General features: G+C 36.1%; 1 protein-coding gene across 4 annotated transcripts in view; it reads right to left on the minus strand.

Annotated features, from left to right (window-relative positions):
• ASCC3 (activating signal cointegrator 1 complex subunit 3) overlaps positions 1–24,251 on the minus strand; it is a 287,466-nt gene that overhangs the window by 188,588 nt on the left and 74,627 nt on the right. For all 4 annotated transcript variants that reach the window (XM_068937883.1, XM_068937886.1, XM_068937884.1 and 1 more), the window contains 2 exons: positions 20,731–20,931; positions 20,131–20,271 (listed from right to left, as the gene is read on the minus strand). In XM_068937883.1, coding sequence (XP_068793984.1) covers positions 20,131–20,271; positions 20,731–20,931 — 342 coding nt within the window. The remainder of the gene's footprint in view (positions 1–20,130; positions 20,272–20,730; positions 20,932–24,251) is intronic.

A 24,251-nucleotide genomic window follows, 5' to 3' on the forward strand; every position in this document is an offset into this window, starting at 1 on the left:
TCACAGTAAGTTGCATTTTCACGCCATGGTTTCAGAAGACCAACATTTTGATAAATGAAATTAAAGGATCTACCATTAATTTCTTAGAGTATAATACTTATTTCTAGCTGTTAGCACAGCCTGCAGGATTACCTTTTGAATAGCTCACTAGCAAACCTACGGTTTGGTATTTTCTTACTTAAGTTCTCCCCAGCACATCTTGCACAGGGCTGATATCTATTTTCGTGTGAATAATCAAGCATACGCTCAGCATCTAAGAAAATTATCACTAGTAGGGTAATCCTCTCATATTCATGCTCCATCTATATATGAAAATATTTCAGAACAAACTACTTCCAATATTTAGCTACAAGTCTCCGTACCACAAAATTGTTTGCTTTTATATTCTTCAAGACCATTTTCAAGAATCTCTCTTCGTAAGAGCTTTGGCCTCTAAGCACATCTGCTCTTCTTTTGTCCCTTTCATAAATACAACAGACTATCAAAATGCAGAAAAAAAAATACAGATAACTATGATTTCCAGAAAACTTCAATTAGAAAAGATTTAGGTCACTCTTCCTATCTACTAGATATTCTCAGATCAAACTACACAAAGGACTGATTGAGTAGGCTCTCATGTTAAACACCAGATAGAGCAAGGAGGCAGGGATTACTGTTGATTTTTGTTTTAGATAAAATATCATTCCGATCAAAAAAGAGCGGGAACAGTTCCCTGGTTGGCGGACAGCAAATTAAAATTTCCCCTGCCCCCTTATCTTAAAAGTAGATTCTCAAGATAGCCTATCTCATATCAGTTCAAACCCTTCTGGGAGATAATGTGTGATTAGTAAAGTAGGTATCCATGGCAAATTTTAAACATGTTCTCATTTCAGATTTTTCTTTATCGGAGTTGAAATCTCAGCCTATATTTTGGGACCGACAGTCATGAATAGCAAACGTTCACCAAGCCAAATCATACCTTTGGCACTTTCTCTTCAACTAGTTGTTAATAGATTTTTACTCACAATGCACATGATCAACAGAATTCAACTACTGTTTAAATAAAATACGTTTGAATTAAATGATACAGCTACAAAGGAAAGACATTACTTCGTAAATTTCTTATATTAGAGATCTGATGAATGTTCCTGAGAATAAAAATAAAACAAAAAAAGTGTTTCCCAGAACTGTGTTAACTTAAAACATTCAGATATAGGTTTTCCTAAAGGAGCAGCGCCAGATTCCTAGTTTTTCTATTGAATATAAATCTATAGCTTTTTTCCAAGGATACTGGTTTAAGGAGCTGCAGATGCAACTACTGTGAACTGAATCTTAAAAGCCATAATGCCACAGCTATACTTTGACTAGAATAATTTTTTTAAATACAGTATTTTGCTTCAACAACGGTGCCATTGTTCACTAATTCCTTATAGTATCACAGTAACTAAATCCCGATGTCTTGAGTTTTTTTTTTTTGTCTCATGTAAACGTTAAGCAAGAACTGTTGCAGATGAAAAGACAGCATACAACTGCATGCAGAGGGTTTCATAAGAGATGGGGCAAAAATTGTGCGTTGGGGATTTCTCAGAGAAACAGCACATACCTATCATCGAGATTAACGGTAAATAAACAGCAAATATTCTATTTGCGCTGTCTTTCTACATAAAGTTCCTTATATTATTTTGTAAAACACTGGTTAAATCGACTAAAACATACATTTCCACTGTAACTTCATTCTTTATTTACTTTATTTTGCCCTCTTAATATCTACTGCTTTTGCATTTTGCATTAGCATTTCTTTGTACCTTTCCCAGTTTCTATTTATTGACCCTTTTACTCTTTCTGCATCCTCAGGAAAGGAAAAGAGAACATTTAAAAAATTTTTAGTGACACCTGATGTCTGTGATTATGAGTTTATTCTTCTGCCTAATTCACCCTTTAAAGGCTAGTCTGTGCAATGACTGAGCTACTCATTTTGTTGATAGAGGAGAAAAATCTGGTCGACAATACCAAAGCCAAAAGAGACTGCAACAGCTAAAATACAGCCTGAAATGTGTGTTCCCCACTGGCAAATGCATGTTAGGTATATCAAAAATGTGCTTTTTAAGTAGCATAAAACAATGATTAGCTATGACTACCAATTATTTCATCATTTGTAGATTAAACAATTTGTTTTAGTGAAATTATATGAGATGAAATAAAGCATCATTCCAAACATGGAAGGCAGTAAAGTCACACAGAGTAGTATTTTCAGAAGTGCCTCAGAGGACAATTTTCCATTTGTATGTACCTACAGAGTTAAAAGAAACCTAGTACATGCAGCAGATACAACATCTAAGGAAGGATCTAAAAGCTTCAGAAAACTGGAACTACCTTCTTAAAAAAAGAGAGAGAGAGGTGGGGGTGGGGATAGATGCTAGGACATTAAAGCCTGTAGTAAATTTGTCTACACCACAACGACTCATCATAGACTGACAGCAGCAAAGACTTTCAGCATAGCCACTGCTGCTTTCTTCTCAACACTCACAGACACTCACTCTCAAAAGATTTGCTTCTGTAGATTTCAGTTAACATGACTTCCTCATCTTTACTCTTTTGGCCTCGCTATTGGTCTTCTCTCTCCCTCCCCGCTCCTTTACACACATCTATAATTTCCCCTTATCACACTTGAAAACAGTGGCTCAAATACATATGGCTGATCTTCAAGCAAGCTTTGTTCAGTCACAGCCAGGACTCCTCATCTTCTGACAGCTTTTGGCAAAGGGGCATGGCAGGCAGTTTACTCTATGCATGATATAACTATTTATCGTGGCCCTTTGTTCTTGGCCCTGGCAGAACAACCATTGCAAACATGCCACTCAAGCAGAAAAGAAGAAACAGGGAGCTGCACGCAATTACACATATCCATCCAGACCTGCCTCCCGCTGGAACGCATCATATTCTGCAATTCTATCGAGAGCAGCTACCTTGAGGCTTTGTACAATTTGGAAGCATTTCCCTTCTGATCCAGGGATGCTTTGGAGCTTCTTACATATTTTAATATGAGATATGTGATAATCACACCCCATGAGGGACACTTTACCTCCTTAGCGCTCTCCGAGGTAAACCGCCCTTTGTTTGTCAAAACATGGTATAATGGCAGCAGCCTGCAAGTCACTGTCGCAGTGCTGTTTTTATTCCACTTTTTATTGCAGTTACTCTGTGTGATTTATTCAAGCATTTCACAAAACCTTATGGGAGCAGCAGCTCAGGCAGAGAGTGGAATAAACATATAGGAAGTAAAAGAGAGGGCAGCAATTCAAAATAAGAATTACAGGTAGGCAGAGAAGTAGTAATAAGCAATAAATATAAATAGTTTGGTTTCCCATAAAACAAAGAACACCATCTGATGCTGTGTTTTAAACAGCTGAAGTAGAATTATACTTCCAACGCAGCAGGTTCTTTACAATACAAAGATATGCAGATAGGCAGTATGCCCATTTAGATTAACAGATAACATAAGTCTTGCATCAAACCTTAACACAGATTTGCAGTCTAAAGTAATGGCAATACAGAACTATACGTACACATAAATATAAGTGTCTTTCAAATATTCAATAATATCACCACAGTACCGCCAAGAGATTACACTTCCAAAAAGTATTTACACAGAAGATTAAGTATTTCAAGTTAGAAGGACCTACAGAAGTGGATTATATTAACATGCATAAGCAGCAATTAATAGGCCATCAAAGCTAACATCAATAATCAACAATAGGTCTAGAAATCAACAAGGGAACAATGACTGTCACATCAGCCACTTAACGACAGGACTCATTAAAATGCCAAACAGAATTTTAACTGAACAAACACAGCTTTGTTCAGCATGTTTTATTTTATAACTTCATATTTTATAACAATCCTAGGAACTCAGATAATTACAGACGATTTAGTTTCTTTACAAGGCTTGATTACCTCATCCACTGCAGCTGAATCCACACAGTCTATCTAATGAAAACACAGCTACATCTAGTGCAACCTAACCCACCTACTTAGCAGACCAAGACACTTACCACACACCTCACTTAGACGTTTGTACTGTTGAAGCATTTTTAAATATTATTTGCAGTATATTACTTTCACAGAGTTACAAAGAACAGATGTAGATTCATGAGTTAAGATTTAAAATTTCATGCTCTCAGCACAGTTCTGGATGTCCAGGTGATTACAAAATTCATTTATAAGTTCCAAGCACCACTTTTAAACCTCAATACAATGGACTCTGTCATATTCAAAACAAACTGGAATCAAACCCAACCCAACCAATCAAGCTGACAAGTCAGATAAAATAATTCCTTTCCGTTGCTACTCTGAAAGCATTGAAACTTTTTATATTCTTACTAAAAAAATATAAAGCTTTACACATGAAGTAGTTATATTAATTTGAGGAGAAACTATGGAAAATAATACACATTAGGACCACATCAACTGTACGGAGAAGTAATATGATAAGAACACCTGCTTTGTCTCTTTTTTTCTAGGAAAAAAACAGTCTGTTTGTAGTCAGTACAAATCTTATTTTAACAGCCACAGTTACAAATGAAGAACTGCTTGCACGCTTTGTGAAGTTTTTCTCTTATTTTGTAAAATATATCATTAGCTACCAAACCTTCAAGGTTCTAAATGTTTTAAACAGGAATTTAATCAAAAATATTACCCTTTTCTTCCCTCTTTGCTGTTAATCAGTTCACTAATTATAGTTATACTAACCTCTGATATACTACTGTCACATCTGATTGATGCCAATAGCTTCCTTAATCAAATCTGACAAGTTTCCGCTAGTGCCTGTCTCTTGAGATATCACATCCAACCTCCTCATTTTCAGGTCTTCCCTATGTTATTTTATACTTTCTTCTCCCTCTGCCCCCGGTTTTCATACTGAAGAAAGATACAGTGGCATAGCAACAATATATACACAATTACACTCTACCTCCTAATTTGAAACATCATTAAGGCAGTATTTGGATCAAAGTTGATTGTTTACTGGCAAGAATTTACAAGGAAAAACTAAGTACAAGAACACTTTTGGGAAATAAATTGCTGTTTGCAAGAAACTTAAGATTGCTGCTTCTTATTTTTTCAAGGCTGCAAAGAAAAGAGCTTCAATGCCATCACTCCTCTGTTAAAGAAAAGTACGCATTTAAAAAAACTAAGAGTAACAAATAAAGCAATTGTATCAATAATTTAACTTCATAAAATGAGAATCAAGCACTCAGTGCATATATTTATTTATAGAACTTATTTATAGAATTTATTTGTAGGGTGAGACAACAACTTTTATAGGGATATTACTATAATTGCGCGTGACCTTCCAGAAAAGTTTAATGGAATTGATGTTTAGGCTAAATAAACATTACTGAACAGAGATAACTAAAACTTCAACAGTCTTGAAAAAAGTAAACAGCAGCGGCTAGGGATGAAAGAAATACAGGTAGAAAATGTAGCAATAACATTTAAGCAGAATTTATGTTTAACAAAAATTACATATATCTTTTAACATTGAAGGAGATCACAAAATCACAGAATGGTTGAGGTTGGAAGGGACCTCTGGAGATCATCTAGTCCAACCCCCCTGGTCATGCAGGGTCATCTAGAGCATGTTTTTCAGGATTATGTCCAGACAGATTTTGAATATCTCCAGAGAAAGAGACTCCACTACCTCTCTGGGCAACCTCTGCCAGTGCTCAGTCACCCTCACAGCAAAGAAGTTTTTCCTCAGGTTCAGACAGACCTTCCTAGATTTCAGTTTGTGCCCATTGCCTCGCGTCCTGTCGCTGGGCACCTCAGAGAAGAGTCTGGCCCCATCCTCTTGACAACCTCCCTTCACATACTTCTACACGTTGATCAGATCCCACCTCAATCTTCTCTTCTCCAGGCTCAACAGGCCCAGCTCTCCCAGCCTTTCTTCATAGGAGAGATGCTCCAGTCCCCTCATCCTCTTTGTAGCCCTCCGCTGGACTCTCTCCAGGAGCTCCATGTCTCTCTTGTACTAGGGAGCCCAGAACTGGACACAGTACTCCAGGGGAGGCCTCCCCAGGGCTGAATAGAGGGGCAGGATCACCTCCCTCCACCTGCTGGCAACACTCTCCCTCATGCACCCCAGGAGACCATTGGCCTTCTTGGCCACAAGGGCACACTGCTGGCTCGTGTTTAACTTGTTGTCCACCAGCACTCCCAGGTCCTTCTCTGCAGAGCTGCTTTCCAGCAGGTCAACCCCCAGCCTGTCCTGCTGCATGGGATTATTCCTCCCTCGGTGCAGGACCCTGCCCTTGCCTTTGTTGAACTGCAGGAGGTTCCTCTCCGCCCACCTCTCCAGCCTGTCCAGGTCCCTCTGAATGGCAGCACAGTCTTCTGGTGTGTTAGCCTCTCCCCCCAGTTTAGGATCATCAGCAAACTTGCTGAGGGTGCACTCTGCCCCTTCCTCCAGGTCATCGATGAATACATTGAACAAGACTGGGCCCAGGACTGACCCCTGGGGGACACCGCTAGCCTCAGGCCTCCAACTTGACTCTGCGCCATTCACCACAACCCTCTGAGCTCGGCCATCCAGCCAGTTCTCAATCCACCTCACCCTCCACTCGTCTAGCCCACACTTCCTGAGCTTACCTAGGAGGATGTGATGAGAGACAGTGTCCAAAGCCTTGCTGAAGTCCAGGCAGACAGCATCCACTGCTCTGCCCTCATCTACCCAGCCAGTCATTCCATCAGAGAAGGCTATCAGATTGGTCAAGCATGATTTCCCTTTGGTGAATCCATGCTGACTACTCCTGATCACCTTCTGGTCCTCCAGATGCTCAGTGAGGACCTCCAGGTTGAGTAGTTTCCTGGCTCCTCCTTCTTGCCCTTTTGGAAGACTGGCGTGACAATGGCTTTCTTCCAGTCCTCAGGCACCTCTCCTGATCTCCATGACCTTTCAAAGATGACGGAGAGTGGCCTAGCAATAACATCTGCCAGCTCCCTCAGCACTCGATTGACCAGGAAGTTTAGGAAAGCTCCATAATCAGGGTATTCTAAGGACAAATTTGTCATATATATATCAGTAATAGAACATAAGTGTCATACCTGCTAAGAATGGATTAGATTACCTATGGTACTGTTTTATAAAATCTTAGCATCAGCTTAGGGTATATAACTGCACTTAATGTTCCATTCACACTAAGGCAACTGTCCTCAAAAGTGCAATTAAAAAAAAAACCTCCAAATTTCTATTCTTCAATTCTAAACAGACAAATTAGACAAACTATATAACATATACTCCAATTATACTCTATGCTAATATAATATATACTCTAATTCTAAAATTAGGTTGTCTTTCCATATAGTTATTAGGTAAAGATAAATTTAGTGATATACAAGTCCTTTAAAACATTTTTGTAATGTGGTTTAGAAAAATCTGACTGTACTTTGGAAATGCAGTCAAATATACCAAGATTATCTGCACTATTTGTAAGTATTAATTTGAAGTCTAATGTGGTTTTTTTTGCACAAATAATCACAATACATGCTAAACAGCTCAAGGTATGCTGTAGCATGCAAAATGACAACTTACATAATGTAAATTCTAAACTGATTTGATGCTATTTTGTAATTTACTTGCATTTACAACTGGTCAGAAGTGTTTAAATTTGAAAAAGAGCCAAAAAAGGCAAACATTCTCACAGCTACCTGCTTTCAACTCTATTTAAATAAGCTATCTTTTTGCAGAGGAATATTCACTCAGCAGGCACAGCTGTTATTCTGCAATTTTTACAGCTAAATCAAAGATAATTGGACTTCTGAGTACCTTTAAATTGTACTCTGGGAAAAGGGTCTAACTTAATGCATCATTTGCATTAACTATAAAAGACTGCTTTTTTATCCTGTAAAATTTACAGTGCTGAAAAAAGTATTTGGAAGCACAAAAGAGTTAGTAATTTTATAGACAAGTGGATTCCTTTTGCATAAAGCTTTTTTAGTTATTTTATGAGAGACCATTAAAATCAACAAAAGTAAATCAATGTTCCCTTATAGATAAAATATAAATGAAAATAGTGAGACATTCTTGAAAAGTATATTCCTACAAGTTTTCCTGAAGATTAAATCCTCAATGCTAAAAACAAGAAAAGTCCCAGAGAGAACACTCTACAATATTTGTGTTATATTTGGTGTTTTTAATAAATTAGGTTAATATTACTAATTTTCATATCCGGATGAGTTGTATTAGTTCATATCAAGACATATTTGATTTTCAGCCTCTTTGCAATTAGTTTAAGAATTCCAACTGAGGCATTTTTATTGTTACCTACTAAGATTCATTGCACTTTAGAATTTAAAATTTAGACAATGTATTTTAATTATTTTTGGTCTTGATTTTACATTTGAAGTATGAAAAACATACTGCTTATTAGCCTTTCCGCACTGAAAAAGAAAATTACAAATTTTTTTGACAAAATGTGATCTTTAATGACTAAAGGGGAACAAATAAAAGGCCTATTTCAACAGGTAAAGTGGTATTTAAAATAGTTCCTTACTCATCTTTAATTGATACATGCAAAAAATACCACAGAGGCAGTTTGACCAAAAAAGATTAATCTTGATATTCAAAGAATCACTGAGGTGGAAGGGACCTCTGGAGATCATCTGGTCCAACCCTGCTGCTCAAGCAGGAGCTAGAGCAGGTTTCTCAGGACCATGCTGAGAATGGAGACTCCACAGCCTCTCTGGTCAACCTTTTCCAGTGTCTGACCACCCTCACTGCAAAGAATGTCCATGCGTCTCTTGTACTGGGAAGCTTAGAATTAAGACACAGCGCTCCAGATGCAGTCTAACCTACGTTGAGTAGAGGGGAAGGATCACCTCCATCGATGTGCTGATAATGCCCTTTATAATGCAGCCCAGGATACCATTGGCCTTCTTTGCCACAAGGGCACATTGCTGGCTTAGGTTCAACTTGTTCTCCACCAGCATGCCCACGGCCTCTTCTGCAAAGCGACTCTCCCGTCAGTCGAGTCTCAGCCTGCACTGGTGCAGGGGGTTGTTCCTCCCCAGGGGCAGGACTTGGCAGTTCCTGTAGTGCAACTTCAGGAGGTTCCCCTCTGCCCATCTCTCCACTCTGCTGAGGTCCCTCCGAAGGGCAGCACAACTCCCTGGTGTTTCAACCACTCTTCCCACTTTTGTATCCTCTGCAAACTTGCTAAAGGTGCGTTCAGTCCCATCGTCCAGGTCATTAGCAAAGAGGTTAAACGGTATTGACCCAATATCAACCTCCGAGGTACACCACTACTTGACCACACAAGTCACTACTTGACTCCAGCTGGATTTTGGGCCCCTGATCGCAACCTTTTGACCCTGACAGTTCAGCCAGCTTTCAGTCCACCTCACTGACCGCTTATCTAGCCTCTACTTCATCAGTTTCTCTAAGAGCATGTTATGGGAGACAGTGTCAAAAGCCTTGCTGAAATCCAGATAAACAACAGCCGCTACTCTCCCCTCACCCACCAAGCCAGTCATCTCATCAGAGAAGGCTGTCAGGCTGGTCATGCATGATTTCCTCTTCAGAAATCCAGGCTGACTACTCCCTATACGGGACTACTCCACCTTCTTGCCCTCTGTATATTTGGAAATGCTTTCCAGGACTATTGGCTCCATCACATTCCCATAGGTCAAGGTTAGGTTGACCAGCCTGTAGTTCCCGGGATCCTCCTTGTTCTTCTTGGAGAGAGGAGTGATACTGGCTTTCTTCCAGTTCTCAGGAACCTCCCCCCCAGTCACGGTGAACTTTCAAAGATAATTGGGAGTGGCCTCACAATTACATCAGCCAGCACCCCTCAGCATGCGTGTGTGCATCCCATTAGGTCCCCTGGACTTGTGCATGTCCAGTTTTTTTTAAATGTTCCTTAACCTCATCCTCGTCCACTGAGAATAACTCTTCCTTGCTCTGGACTTTCCCACTGGTCTCAGAGATCTAGGATTGCTGAGGGTCAATCTTACCAGTGAAGACTGAAGTGAAGAAGGCACTGAATACTCTGGCCTGCTCTGTGCCCTTTATCACAAGATTCCCTATTCCACTGAACAGCAGACAGAGATTTTCCCTAGCCTTCCTTCTACAGAAGCCCTTTCTGTTGCCCTTCTTGTCCCATGCCAGATTCAACTCCAGATGGGCTTTGGCCTTCCTAATCTCATCCTTGCATGCTTAGTGTCTATAGTCTTCCCGGGTCACCTTTCCCTGTTTCCATCTCTTGTATGCTTCTTTTTATGTTTGAGTGTTGTCTGAACATCCTGCAGGCCTTCTGCTACTCTTACTTGACTCTCTGTTCATTGGGATGGACCATTTTTGAGCTTGGAGACAGCAACTAGCAATAACAAGTTCATGAATTTGCTAGAGACTCTTGAAGTTTGAAAGCTTTTGTTTTCCATCTAAAGAACCTTATTGAACTCATTAGTATCATATACTGATTAAGGGATTCATAAAAGAGCATGAAAAATATTGCAGTAACATGCTCTTTCATCAGTTCTGAATGCCAGACTACTTCGCTTGTCACTGAAACTGCTGAATATTCACATATAAGCTCTAACACCCATATGCACGTTGCATTTCCTGAAGCAGAGCAAGTGAAAACTATCAGGAGTGCACAGAAGATTAAAGCTGTAAAATCTCAATCGTACTGTGCAAAATAAACATATTAAGCTATCTGAAGTTTTACAGCTACAATACTGTATCTACAATATTATATTTCAGTATACAATTAAATGAAAGTTTTCTGAAACTTTCTATTAGGAAAAAAAAAACCCAACCCTAAATTATCAAGGCTACCCAGCCAAAGTAACATTAAGGGGTAAAATATCTGTTTGGGGGGAAGTAGCAAAGAAAAGCAACCTGGCAAGTATACAACTACATAAGATAGACTGTTTGAAAACATAGTTAAACAAGACCTAGTGAAAGGAGCACCAAAGAAATCATGTGCTTAGCACTGTGCCTTTGATATGAAGAGATAACATTTAATGTTGGATGACCCTGTCTAAATTATTTTCTATGAACTGCAATACTCTAAAAACAGCTCAAACCAAAATCAGTGTCTGTGAAGACTGAAGAAATCAGCTTAATATACTATTGAATCTTATGTAAACTAACCACTTTAAGTACATGTAGAGTGTACTGCAGTGTACTGTAAAACTGTAGTCTTTAAACACTACAGCTGACTAGCCAACACTTGATATTCTACATAAAGCTATTAAAAGCTTTGTATGCTTAAAAGCCACAAGAGTACATTCCCCTGGAGTGACAGAAGGGGAACAAGAAGCTCATGCCTTCCTGTAGGAGTTTCAGAACTTGCAGAAGTGTGAGAGCAACTTAGCAGCTCAAACTGGTTTTGCGTCTTTCCACAATTAGGCATCTGGATTACCCAGAAGCCTCCCCGACTGCTGCTAATATTCACAGCATACGTTAAAACATTAGAAGTACTTTGCAACTTGCATGTAATGTAGGAGCTGCTGGTTGACCCCTCCATTGTAAAAATATAATTACAAAAACAGTCATGTTAAGGGTCAAGACAGAAATTGATTCATTCAGTCCCAGTCAAACAAAAGTTAAATACTAACTATCCTGATTTTTACTTTTTTATAGTAATTACAAATCTGGCAAAAGAGAAAGGAAGATTCTGAAGCTTGAAAGAATGATCAAAGAGAAGCAGTCCTCTCTGTTAACATAAACTCAATCCACATGTTATTCTACTTAAAGGTGAGCTTCGGTATCATTAATGTCTGTCATACTGAAGTGACAGATATAAGAGTCTAAGAATAATAAGCTTTACATGTGTAAATTAATAATGTGATTATTTATTTGAATTTTTCCCCAAATGCAATGTTTTTTGCATTTGACTTCATGGTATTTACTTCTGCACTATTCTACCAGAATAAATCGAGATGAATGATCAATAAAACAATGAACCTTCACCTGTACAAAAACATCCACAGTAAACAAACTTTAATGACACATGCATTTTCAGTATAGCTTGATTTTAAGTAGTAAATGAACATAATATTTTCAATAGACACCTTTTATACACATTAAAGTCTGATTTCAAGATTTTTTAGCAAGCACTTAAAGAATTAATATGAGAAAATCATGACATGCTTGCAGTTAATTTTATACAAGAATAAGAGGCAAAATTGATTTAAAATATTCATTAGAAAGTTATTCAGTCATTTTCAATACATAACTTATCTCATATGTCTCAGATTTCCACTTGAAAAATTATGAAATCTGTTTGATTCACCTGCAGGTGACACTGTTGGGCTTAGCCACACAACTAAAAAGCAACAGCAGTAAATATTTTTTTCTCAATATATTCAGTTGCAGTGTGGATCAATGACATATCCAAAACACAATTATTTTCCTTCTACTTCTATACTAGTACTTTTAAAATTCCACTGTAATATCAAACCTCTGCAGAGACAGTGATTAATGCAAGTGCTTCAAGTATAGATATATTAAAACTGAATTTATTCTGATAAAGCTTAAAGTAAATGAAAAATTTGCGCACTGGAGGAAAAAAGGGTATCTGTTTACAGCAAGAAAACTCTTCATCCAAATGAAATATATGTATATTTTCAGGTAAGAGTTAAAATATGATACAAAAGAATTAGATAAATTGGTTAAAAAAAAAAAAAAACTGTGATTCCAAAACAGTTAAGAAAAACTTGCAGAAAATGGAGATAAGTCAGGCATGAACATAATTACTTCCAATAAAAGAAAACACACAACCAAGAACGCAATTACATACAAAACCCTATATCATATAACTACAGAACACGTAAAAAAAGCTTTTCCTGTTGTTCAAAATTACTGTAATTGTATTTGGCATCATTTCAACTGGATTTTTCTGCTGAAACAAAAATTACTTCCCATCTTCCAGCCCAATCTAGAATACCTAAATAGAGATTTTGCCCAGTGAGTCATATCAAAGAATGCCATTCAGTTACACATTTTATCAGAGTAGGTGGCAATGGACTATTAAACAGAAAGCAAATTACTTAGTGGCTCTTCTAAAATTCTACAGATTATGCAACAACAGCAGGCAAACAGGCATGAAGTATAAACTACTATGTCTGTATATTTGAAAAAGAAATTATTTCAAATAAAATGTAATGTCTTACAGTGGTAATTAGTGATTCATTCTCATTTCTAAAGCATGGAAGCTCATTGTAATATCAAGATGGATTCTATCATAAATCTAGAAACTAATTTAGGTCATCAGCCGTACCTCCAGTTCCTTATGAAGGACTACCATTTTTTATTCAAACTGCTACCGTTTGATCATGTATTAGTACTTTTTCCCCTTTGGCAAAAGCTTAGCTGTCATAGGCACATATATTAATGGGACAGTAGTAAATCAGAAGGGCTTCCAATAATGACACTGGTATATTGGAAGACTTACACGAAAAAAAGGAAGAAGTACAACGCAGAAGGCACAGCCTGGTAACACCAGGCTGACAAAACAATGCAATTGTCCCAGAGACACAAACAAAAAATAAAATGTAGGACTACAATTTAACTAAGGAACAAGTTTAGGAACTCAGCCCCACAGAGCCCGTTATCCAAATATCTCTATATGAGCACAAGTTATAACTCCTTTCTCAATTATTTTCCTCAGAGACAACCAAGAATCCTACATCCTTCCACAGATGTAAAGTCACAAAGTCACTTCCTTTATATACAAGAGGGCTAAAGAACTCAGAAAAAGAAGTTTGCCTCTGAACATTTAGGGACCAAAAATGCCTCTCTGTTGTTTAATATCAATCTTTTCACCTACCTTACTATTTCCCCAAGCTGATACATGGAAAGAAAAAATTGTGGAAAAGCCATATAACTCATAAAAATGGCAACCATGGAAGAACTTCTTCCCAGTCTTTAAAAGGTCAACTAATATAATACTAACAAACTGAAAAGTTAGTGCTCCTGGGGTGAGTGGATGGGAGTATTATGGAAGCAAACTCAAACTGGAAAGGAGAGGGCCTAAGTACATTGTCCAGCTTCAGATACTTGTAGTTTACCAACGCACTGGCCGGTTCACCTAATCCAGGTTATGTTTTAATTCCCCTTTTGCTGGTCCCTATTCTAGGTATTTGAGGAGGGCGCTCTTAGAAGAGCTACGAGTTCTTTTTCCCCTGCTCCCCCACCAAACATCTTCGGGGATTCCAGTTTCTCCTTCTGACATCTGAGAAGGACAAACTCCATGCAACTGAGGAGCCGGGAGTTACTGACCACCAGGTTGCTATATGCCATAAGCGTGCCCTGCTTACCAGTGATGAGACTCACAAAAGAACCATTATTTAGGGAGAAGACCTAAATATTCTAAATTTAGAAATTTCTTACTCCTTGGTCACTGTATCGAAACATTTTTGCATGAGTACGATGACTTGCAGGGTAAGATGACACCCTTGCATTCAATAAAACAAAATAAAGATCCTCTGCATCCTATTTGATACCCTTCTAAATAAGACATTTTGAAAGCTAGGTTATTAACACAATCAGTTTAGAATTAGAAATAGAAACCTATTTGTGGGGATAAGACTGCTAAAGCTAACACTTTTCCATGTTTTAATTTCACAATGTTTCACTTTGCTCAAGCAGAGTAATTTCATACATATTTGCATTACATATGCAACCAAAAAGCAAACCTACTTGCTATTAATGGCATGCTGCAAACCCCAAAGATCAGGTGGTTATCTTGATTCTGTTCTGCTTTAAGGGTTACAGAAATGTAAACTAGTCAATTCTTTTTGTGAATCCACCAAATTCTTATCTGTTGTATTACATTGTTGCATACACAGATTCAATAAATAGCCAGTCTCCAGGATCTTCAGGTTTAGCAAGCGAGCCTAGGAGGTCTTTTTTGCACACTATTTATTAAAATCTTCTTAATAATTACTCTTAGGACTCTTTCTTTGTTACTGCTCTGAAAGTTCACATCAACAGCACTTATGAATTCCTACTAAAACCTTTAAATTAAAAAAAAAAGCTCTTTCTCAAGCATTTTCTTCTATATAAAAATCCTTTTTACTGGAAGAATCTGACATTAGTAATACTACTTCTGTGGACTTATCAGATTTATCATACATTTTTAATAGGGTGTTTTAGAGTCTTTCTAAAGATATGTAAAATAATATACTATTACTCAATCATTTTCAGACCTACAGCAATTTAGTACTTCAAAAGATTTTCAAACAGAACAGATGTCAGGCTTCAATTAGAACTACTTATATAGTTTCAGAGATAAATAGGTCTATCAGTGGGGAAAAAAGAATCTTAATATCTAACATGATTTAGCGATAATTCTGTCATTGCTAACTTTTACCAGCTGCTGAGCACAAACTCCCACCCCCCCATCAATTTCAAAATTAAATTCTCTCATCAATTTTCCCTTTTTCCTAATGTAAAGATGTCCTAATTTTTGGTTATACATAGGTATAAAATGGGCAATGCTTTTTAAAAAAAAGGAAGTAAATAAGTAACTCCTGTAGAGAATCACTATCTCATATATTTACAATATGCATATCCAGATTTTAACCGTAGGTTTTGTATACACATGGAATAGAACAAAATATATAGCAGAATCCAATCGGACATAATGCACTAAAAATTAACAAAATAAATGCATTTCACTTTCCCCAGTAGAAGAAAAGGCAGCAAGAATCAACTTCACTCTGCTTTTACCTAGAAGCATCTCTACACCTTATTGAAATGCAGGAAATGAGAAACAGTATAGCAGAGAAAGAAACCTGCAGACAAAAGAAACAGAAGGCACCTCAAGTTTATAGCCCTCTCTTGCTTCAAATAGTTTCAGACTTGATTAGTTTTATATTGCAGATAAGAACTTAAGAAAAAAGCATTATTCCATTTTATTAGTATCAGATTCCAATAGGGAATAAAGCCTTCAAGGCTTACTATCAGAGTCTATCAGCTGACAGACTCTATCAGGGTGATCATCCATATTACTCAAAGGTCCTGCTGCCGTTTGCCATTCTCAGAACAACTTGCCCTACTCAGCTCTGACACTTCTGTGGTCTCCGCTTCACTTCTCACTTCTGCCTTGCCATCACAACTACAATTAATCAGCTAATCTTTGAGATGTCAAAATATATTCAGTCCTTCAGGCTACTTCCTCCTCAAGGAAAGCATTCTGTACCAGTAATCAGACAAATGTATTTGCCAATGCAAATGCAGCTTACACAAATTCTCTTTTTATTTGCAACACTGCCTTCTTCCAAATATGCTATCAGTGCTGCAATATTACCCATGCTTTTCAATAAGAAATGCCCTTTCATTCCAAACTACTGCTATTTCTAGTATAAACAGCTAGTTAAAATTAAAAAGAAAATTAACCAGCTAACAAAATTTGAATAAGCTAACATCTCCTGGATTCAAAACATCTAAAAGTACATTTTCAAGGAAAGCACTCACTTTATTTAAGGAACAGCAGAAACTAAGTTATAAACCACAAAAGAAGCTTTTAAATGCAAGTCTAAAAAGAAAATAAAAGCCCTGAAAAAGCAAGATCCACAACTGGCACAATACACTTACAAGGATCAAGACTCATTTCTCTTCAAATCTTATAAACTGTATAATACTATAATGAAAAGTTATTGTGTCTCGTTATTGGTGTTTTTCTTTTCCTTAATCAAGATCTTGGAAACCATTCACATTTTTAAGCTCCTCAACATGTTCTGCACTTGGCAAACGAAAGTGATACCTCTTCTCCAAATTAAAAGCTTTGAAGGATGTTCTCTTAGCCAAATGTTAAGATAGTTTTGACACAAACTGTAAGAAATGTGAGAAACAACTCTGAAATCAACAGCATTATTTCAGCTTGTACTGCATAAGTAGCAGAGAACAAAAATGACAACCAGTTGCCCATTTTCTAAGTGACAATGCAAGTCAGGTTTAGCAGGACTTTTTTTCTTTTCTTTTTTTTGGGGGGGGGGTAAACTGAGCTGCACTGATGACAAGGCTAATCTTTCCCTTTATGCCTCTGCATAATCATTTATGCAAGATGCGATAGCAAACAAATTTAACCTTTCAAGTGCAATTATTTGAACATCTTGGAATTTGTGAGAGTTGTGAAACTACAAATGTTGATGAGGAAGATATATTTTTAAAGAATGGGTGATTGCTCCTCTAGATTTCCCAGTTACTATCTACCTTAAGGAGAAATGTGAAAGCACTTCAAGTGGAAAGTAAACTAATTTCAGATTCACAATATGTTTGCAAATACCACTTTCTTTAATTGTGCCGGTAATTAATTTTTTACTAAATTCATGACAGAAAAAAGACAGAGATAGTTTGAGGGCTGCACAAACCTAAAAGTTTTAGGAACGCATGTTCTTATGAAGGCTAGCAGGCCCGTGTTGACAGGTGCAGCCTTGCACTTCAGTAAAAATATCTCTCTCTTCCGGTGGAACTTGAAGTTCTTTAGTACTAGGTACATGCTACAGAAAATGTAAGATATCTGTAAGATCAGTTTCTTGATCAACAACAAAAAAAATGGAAACACTTTCATATATTTAAAAAAATCTATACTACAAGAAAGTGGCAAACAACATGTATTCATTAATTCAGCAGTGGCAGAATTATGATTACTCACATAACATTTTGACTCATTTTTATGTAATACTTATTTAATTGATAATAAATTTCCTTCTCCTGATCCACCTGCTCCCTGAATCCCTTTATCGCCAAGAATATCAGAAGGAAGGAACAGAATATATAGAGGTCAATAGACTGGGTAAGTTAGCCTGCTTTCAAAGTTGACCAGATTTTATATCAACTACCACATAATTTTAGCAGCAGAGAAAGTACTGATAACTAGCCTTAACCTAAATGCACCTGTAGCGAGCAAGACTCATCACAGGCCTCCAAGGGACAGAGGTCCAGTTAAAAAAGTTTGGTTTGTATCTGCAGGCCTGAAGCACAGCATAAAGCAAAAATATGCCCGAAATTTTATTTCGACTTTAAAACATCAGTCCCATTTACATGTATTTATTTGAATTAGGACCCTAGCTATTGACAAGGATCCTACTGTAACACACCTTGTACAAAGCCGCCGATGCACTCATTTAAAAAATGAGACGCACTCATAGTAACCAAAGATGCAATACAATACTAAAATAAGTTTTCTTAAAAAATGAATAATAATAACAACAATACCTTTAAAAGCAGGCAAATGGTGGTGTGTGGGAGGGGTAAGTTTTATATAAGAAGAAGAAATTTTTGATAAGTTTTCACTGTGCTGTGCCAAGGATCTTAATTTTGTTTCATGTTATGTATGTATAAAACATTTAAGAGAAATTCTCTCCTACAGGTTTTCCATGTCCACTACCTTTAAGAGCTAATGAGGCCTTTAAGACTACACCTGCTTACACTACACTGCGCCATCGTAGGGCAGCGTTTTCAGACTTAGTGCTTACATTAGAAATTCGTACTTGTCCAAACACAGTTATATACTCTAAAGTTTCAAAAGAGAACTATTATTACTGTATTTATTGCAAGCACAAAGTCAAAGATAGCTGATCTGAAAGCCCATAAGTTGATTTCAGAGTTGTATTATGTAATTTCTAGACTGTGTAAAACAAAGACTGACAACTACATACTCAAAGTCCAACAGCACAACCACCCAGTCAGCTGTCTTTGGACAAAAAAACCTTTGTGATAGCTGAAGCGCTACCCAGGAAAAGACACAGTTTATTCTCTCTAATATTTTCCATTTAAATACTATAAAGAACACACTGAAACAACTTAGCAAACGTACACTTAAAGTACACTTAATATCATTACAAGTAAAAAGTACACTTAATATCATTAGTGTTTTAAGTGATGTTAAGCATTAGAGACTCTTGGATAATACTGTGTCAGTAAACAAACACGCTTAGCATACACAACCAGCTGGTACATAAACACCAACTGGAGGGTCATTCACTTTCCTAGTTTTTTCTTTTTTTATGGAAAAAAAAAAGTGGAAAGTTATGTAAACTATGAAAAAAGCATAAACATGTAAGATAAATATTTATAATGGGACCAGTACAATAGCTAGGCTTATTTATTTTTGTAATCAGTTTATTTTCTTCTGCTCACAGATTCAGTGTTTTCTTCTGCTCACAGATTCAGTGAAGCACTCATTTGTGTAAAAATATTTGGCAGTGGAATAGGTATTAAGATTCTTATAGGCAGATAAGTAGTTGCTGTGGCTTTCACTGCACAAGATGCGAGAAGCAGGTTAAAATTGGAAGAAACAATTTCCCTTTTTCTTCTGTAAGAAGAAATGAGTGTCAATATCTAACAACTCACTTCAACATTTCAGACAAAACAGATCCAGCAAACTGAGTATCTCGGGGAGACTGGCAAAGGTTGTCATAAGAGTGAGTAAAATATTTGATTATTTTGATTTTTATTTTTAAGGTTTTTTTTTCGTTATTAGGCAAATTAGAAATAACTTTTTAGAAAAGCTTGGATTTTGGAGCCACAATACTGTCAATAAATATTCAAGGCACAGTCTGGAACAATATGGAAGTAAACTAATCTCATATATAACACCAAAAATATATGGAATAACAAGAGATATGGATGCCTTCTGGATGAATACCAATGACAGCTTGGAATGCACAGAGAAAGGTACACCAAATCATGCTGCAGCACCTTCCTCCTGCATCTTTTTAATAGCAGTATCTTTTATGACTGTTTCAGAAATGTTCTTCAATCATAGAAGTAATGAAAAATTACTTACTGATTTAATACAAAGGTTATAAGAAAGTGGGGCACAAGGGCCTATTTTGAGAGAAAATGAGAGAACCTATTTTGAGACACAGCAGCAAGACTAAATGGGAGAACCTCAAAAATTTAATAAACGTATCATTTTAGATCATATTTCAGACATTAGTATTTTAATCAATTTGAATTTTCTCACTTGTCACATTTTACAACATAACCAGCATAATTACATACTCAGTAATAACATTTCAGCCGCTTCACCAATACTTTTACAATGAAGTTTAAGAAAAACAAGACAAGATAGGACCAGTATATGTAGGAACAGTACACGAACGTGCACATAGGGCAATAATTTAAAGTCTTAAGCATACCTGTGTTCGCAGAATTTCACCTTTTGACAGTTGCATATCACCAGTCAACTCTTTCACAGCAATGCCTAGTGGTTCCAGACGCTTACTGAAGTAATTTGTCATTTCAGCTGCCAAAGCCTTCATAGGAGCAACATACACAATCTGCACCAAAAGGACACTAGCTTGATAAATGAGCAAACCCCACAATGTCATTTGTTTCATGGCAACCATTACAAATCACAATTTATTGTGAAATATGATGCCAGGCACTTACAGTGAGGAATCCTAATAGTGATATATGAAAAGTAGTTATCTTTGTTGGATAAGTATGCAGCTGTTTAAAGGACAATGGATTTTATTTATACAGCCTCGTCACTTTGAAAATTGGTTCTGCATCAAAGCTAAATGCATTTTCATAGCTTTTCACATGGCTAATAAGATTTTTAGAACACAAACAGGAATAGCTTTAACAATAATGAAGTAAATCAAAACTAGCCTTATCTTTGACTTGGAAAAATATAATACCCTTGAAAATGTCCTGATTTCATATCACATGTATAACATATAATAGGTTTCATCTTAGAAGTTAAAAAGCTGTTCCTTGGTTCATTAAATTCCTACCTTAAACTCATCCTTTTTGATAACACCATGCTGAACATGTTGGCGAATTTCATGAAGGACTGTTAGCATGGCGATGTTAGTCTTCCCAGCTCCAGTGGGTGCGCAGATTAGCATGTTTTCATTTGTGTTGTAGGCAGTCTCAAAAACTATAGATTGGATTCGGTTTAGTCGTTTCATGCCTTTAAATGCAAGTTGTCCAATCTGTTAAAAGAAGCAATACATGTATTTTGGATTTTTATATACATATGTGTGTATGTGTGTGTGCGTGCGTGCGCGCGCGCATGCATACTTAAAAAATAAGATATAGAATGCACGGTAACAAAACTCAATAACTGTTGAAATATATTTATTACTCATTCACAAGTGTTTATTCTGAGGCTACCAATCCTAATCCACAAATTTTGAATCCATAAAAAAACCCAAAATGTATGAGGATAACATCTCTTAACATTAATGGAGCTCCTCAGCCACATGCTGTTTCAGTATTTCACTTTTTAAAATCAAAATAGTGTGAATAAAATGAAGGCATACTAGAATAATTATCTATTAATAATAGTTCTGATTGTATTACCATTTATTGGTAAAAATCAGTAAAACAGCAATAGTCATAGTAGTAGAGTATATATCTTTAGGATGACAAACTACAAGGGGAGGCAGCAACACTCAAGAAACTGCTGAAGAAACAGATGATTAAAAAAATATATATTTACAACTAATTGTGTGCAATAAAGTTTAATTATACTAAGGCACACTGGAAAAAAAGCAGTAACAACATCTTTCAGCCTTCTCTCATTCTGAGGAAATCTCTCTCTTGCTATTGTTACTGTACACCTCTGTCTCCAGGAATACATATAACAAACCACAGCTTCCAAAAAGAAAATCAAATGTCTACCTCAGTCCCAGAGAGACTTTGACAATGTTTTCAGAGTGTTAAATTACTTAATACATGTTTAAATTGTATAAATCAGATATCTTGAATTACAAATATGCTTCATTATTCCTCTTGTTCTTTTTCAAAAAGTAGCTTGTTGCCCAGAAAGAACTGTTGCAGATGGTTAAAATTTTATTTGAAGAATGGTAAAATTTTTGCAACAGAACCATGGATCATTAAGATATTAATTTAATTTAATGAAAGACTTGATTTTTCTTAGTTACATTTCATAGACACTTAAAAGAGTTTGTGGACCACAGAATTATTTCCATTCTACTGCAGAAAAGAATTTGGATTTCATTACTTGCGCTGCTCCTACTAATAATCATAAAAAGTATTTTACTGATAATTTGGAGAGTTATCAGTTTTATTAAATGCAAGAAACTGTAATTTATTAATTGTAATAAACTGCAGAACTACAAATTAAATGTAAAGAATGACCCTGAAAGCATCTTTTGGAAGTTCCTCTTTCCATTAGTACAGGCTTTTCAGTTAATTTACAGAGATTTGCTATTCCAAATATTGTTTAACTGAAAGAAGCAAATATATTTGAGTAGGATCCAAATTTATCACTTCCAGAAGTAATGCAGACTTAACAACGAAAGCTTCATTGGCTATCCAAACTCATTATTTTATTTAAAGAAAGAAAACTTTTCTACAAACAGTGCTAGGTCTATGATTTTGCTGCAACTGCTTGCACTCAGATACAAATTACAAATTTAGGGCAGCATCTTCAGAACACATAACAACACTCTTAACCGTAGAGGAGTGATGTACTTCTAATTGATTGGGCTAGTGACAGTAGACTTTTTATTCTAGAGGACATTCAATATTAAGAAAATTACATTCATTGTCAAGAGTCAATGAAAATGCTACGTAACTTAATAGTTTCTTTTTTAATTAATGTCCTTTTAAATTTAGGAGTACCTTTGTCTTAACAAAGCTTTCAGGTTGAAAACTTGTAGCTCAAGATTAAAAAAAACAACAAACAAAACCTAAACTAAATAAAAGTTCTATTCAGTTCCACTAAGCGTCATGGTTTGCATTTGCATGTATAGAATTGAAACATCTGTGTACATCCCAAACATATCCAAATATCTAAACTGTTAAGCATTTTAGGTGAAGAAAACACAAGTAATTTTAGAATTTTTCATCAGGTTTACTTAAGTCTTGTAGCATCTGAATTTCAAGATTACAACAATCATCAATTTTAATATTCTTTTATAGTTAAGATTGCAGGGGGATAGCTCATTTGTTTACCATCAAGTTTTGTATATGTGTAATGCTTACTTGGTGCATCATCTTCGCAGTTCCTTTCATCTTCATCAAGAGGACTATTCTAAAGAGCTAATGGGCTTGCTAGAGACAGGCCAACCACATTATTGCTACCAGGGTTCATTCAACCATTTTTATGGCCTCCTTAGTCATTTTAAATTTCTAATTTGCCTATTACTTCATTTTGGGACTTCTTGATATATCTTTGAAAAGGATTATATTTTTCCTTTTCTCTCTCATTACAGCTAGTTAGTCTTAGAAGTTACATAAACACTTTGCAGAGCACACAAAAGGATCTGTGGAAATACACAAACATAGCTGGAGATTGCATAATTTAACTGGCAAAATACTTTGTGGCACAATACTTTTAGTATTTTAAGAAACATTTTTTAAAGAAAAGAAACACAGTTGCCTAAATGAAGTCAGTTAAAAGTACATCCAGCAAAGAACTACAGCAATTTTTCACAAGTATATAATTGAACGTGTATAGCTTTAAATATACAACTCTCCTTACAGTTGTGAGATTGCTCACACAATTAAATAAAGCATATCTTTAAGCATTTTCCTAAAGTAATGCCTACAGGAATATATTGTCAATATTTGGAAAAAATTACATTTACCGTAGCCATGGGACAAGTAATTGTTATAAATAAGAAAAATTCAAATGTATAAATAAATAGATAAATAAACAAATAAATACAATTTTCTGCCTGTTTTACTATCAGGAAATAGTAAAAATCACATCATAGATTAAGAGTGACTTGCTAACTAGCAATAAATAAATAATGTTCAGGAAATACCAGAGGAAACCGGGTAACAAAACTTGGAAAGAAAAGAAAAAAAAAGATCACGATTTGCTTTTCTAGACAGATGCTAGATCTTTTGAAACAGGAACATTAGGAACAGAGTTAAGATTAATACAAACAAAACCTATAAAAACCTGATTAAGAACAAAAAGTATTTTTTAAATAAAGATATTTAGACCCGAATCTAGGCTTTCATTCAACATACTATCTGATTAATTTTCAAGCAATGCAAAAGACGCTGACAAATCAATGCACCTGACAACATTCTTTGACAACTGACTCTGTAAGAACATATTAAGCATTAAAAAAACTACAGGAGTAAGGAATTCCAGAGAAAACAGTACCTTCGACTACTCAAACTAATTTCATGTGTAGCTGAAAAAAAATATTACAGATGCTCCTTCCCAAAATGTTGGGTTTACTCCAAACTAAGTGCAGCTAAGCAATTAACAAAAAGTAGTTCTGCTCTTAAAAATGACTAAAACCAATGGAAATTGCAGCTGAATGAA

This window comes from Struthio camelus, chromosome 3 (assembly GCF_040807025.1).
Source record: "Struthio camelus isolate bStrCam1 chromosome 3, bStrCam1.hap1, whole genome shotgun sequence".
Lineage (NCBI taxonomy): Eukaryota > Metazoa > Chordata > Aves > Struthioniformes > Struthionidae > Struthio > Struthio camelus.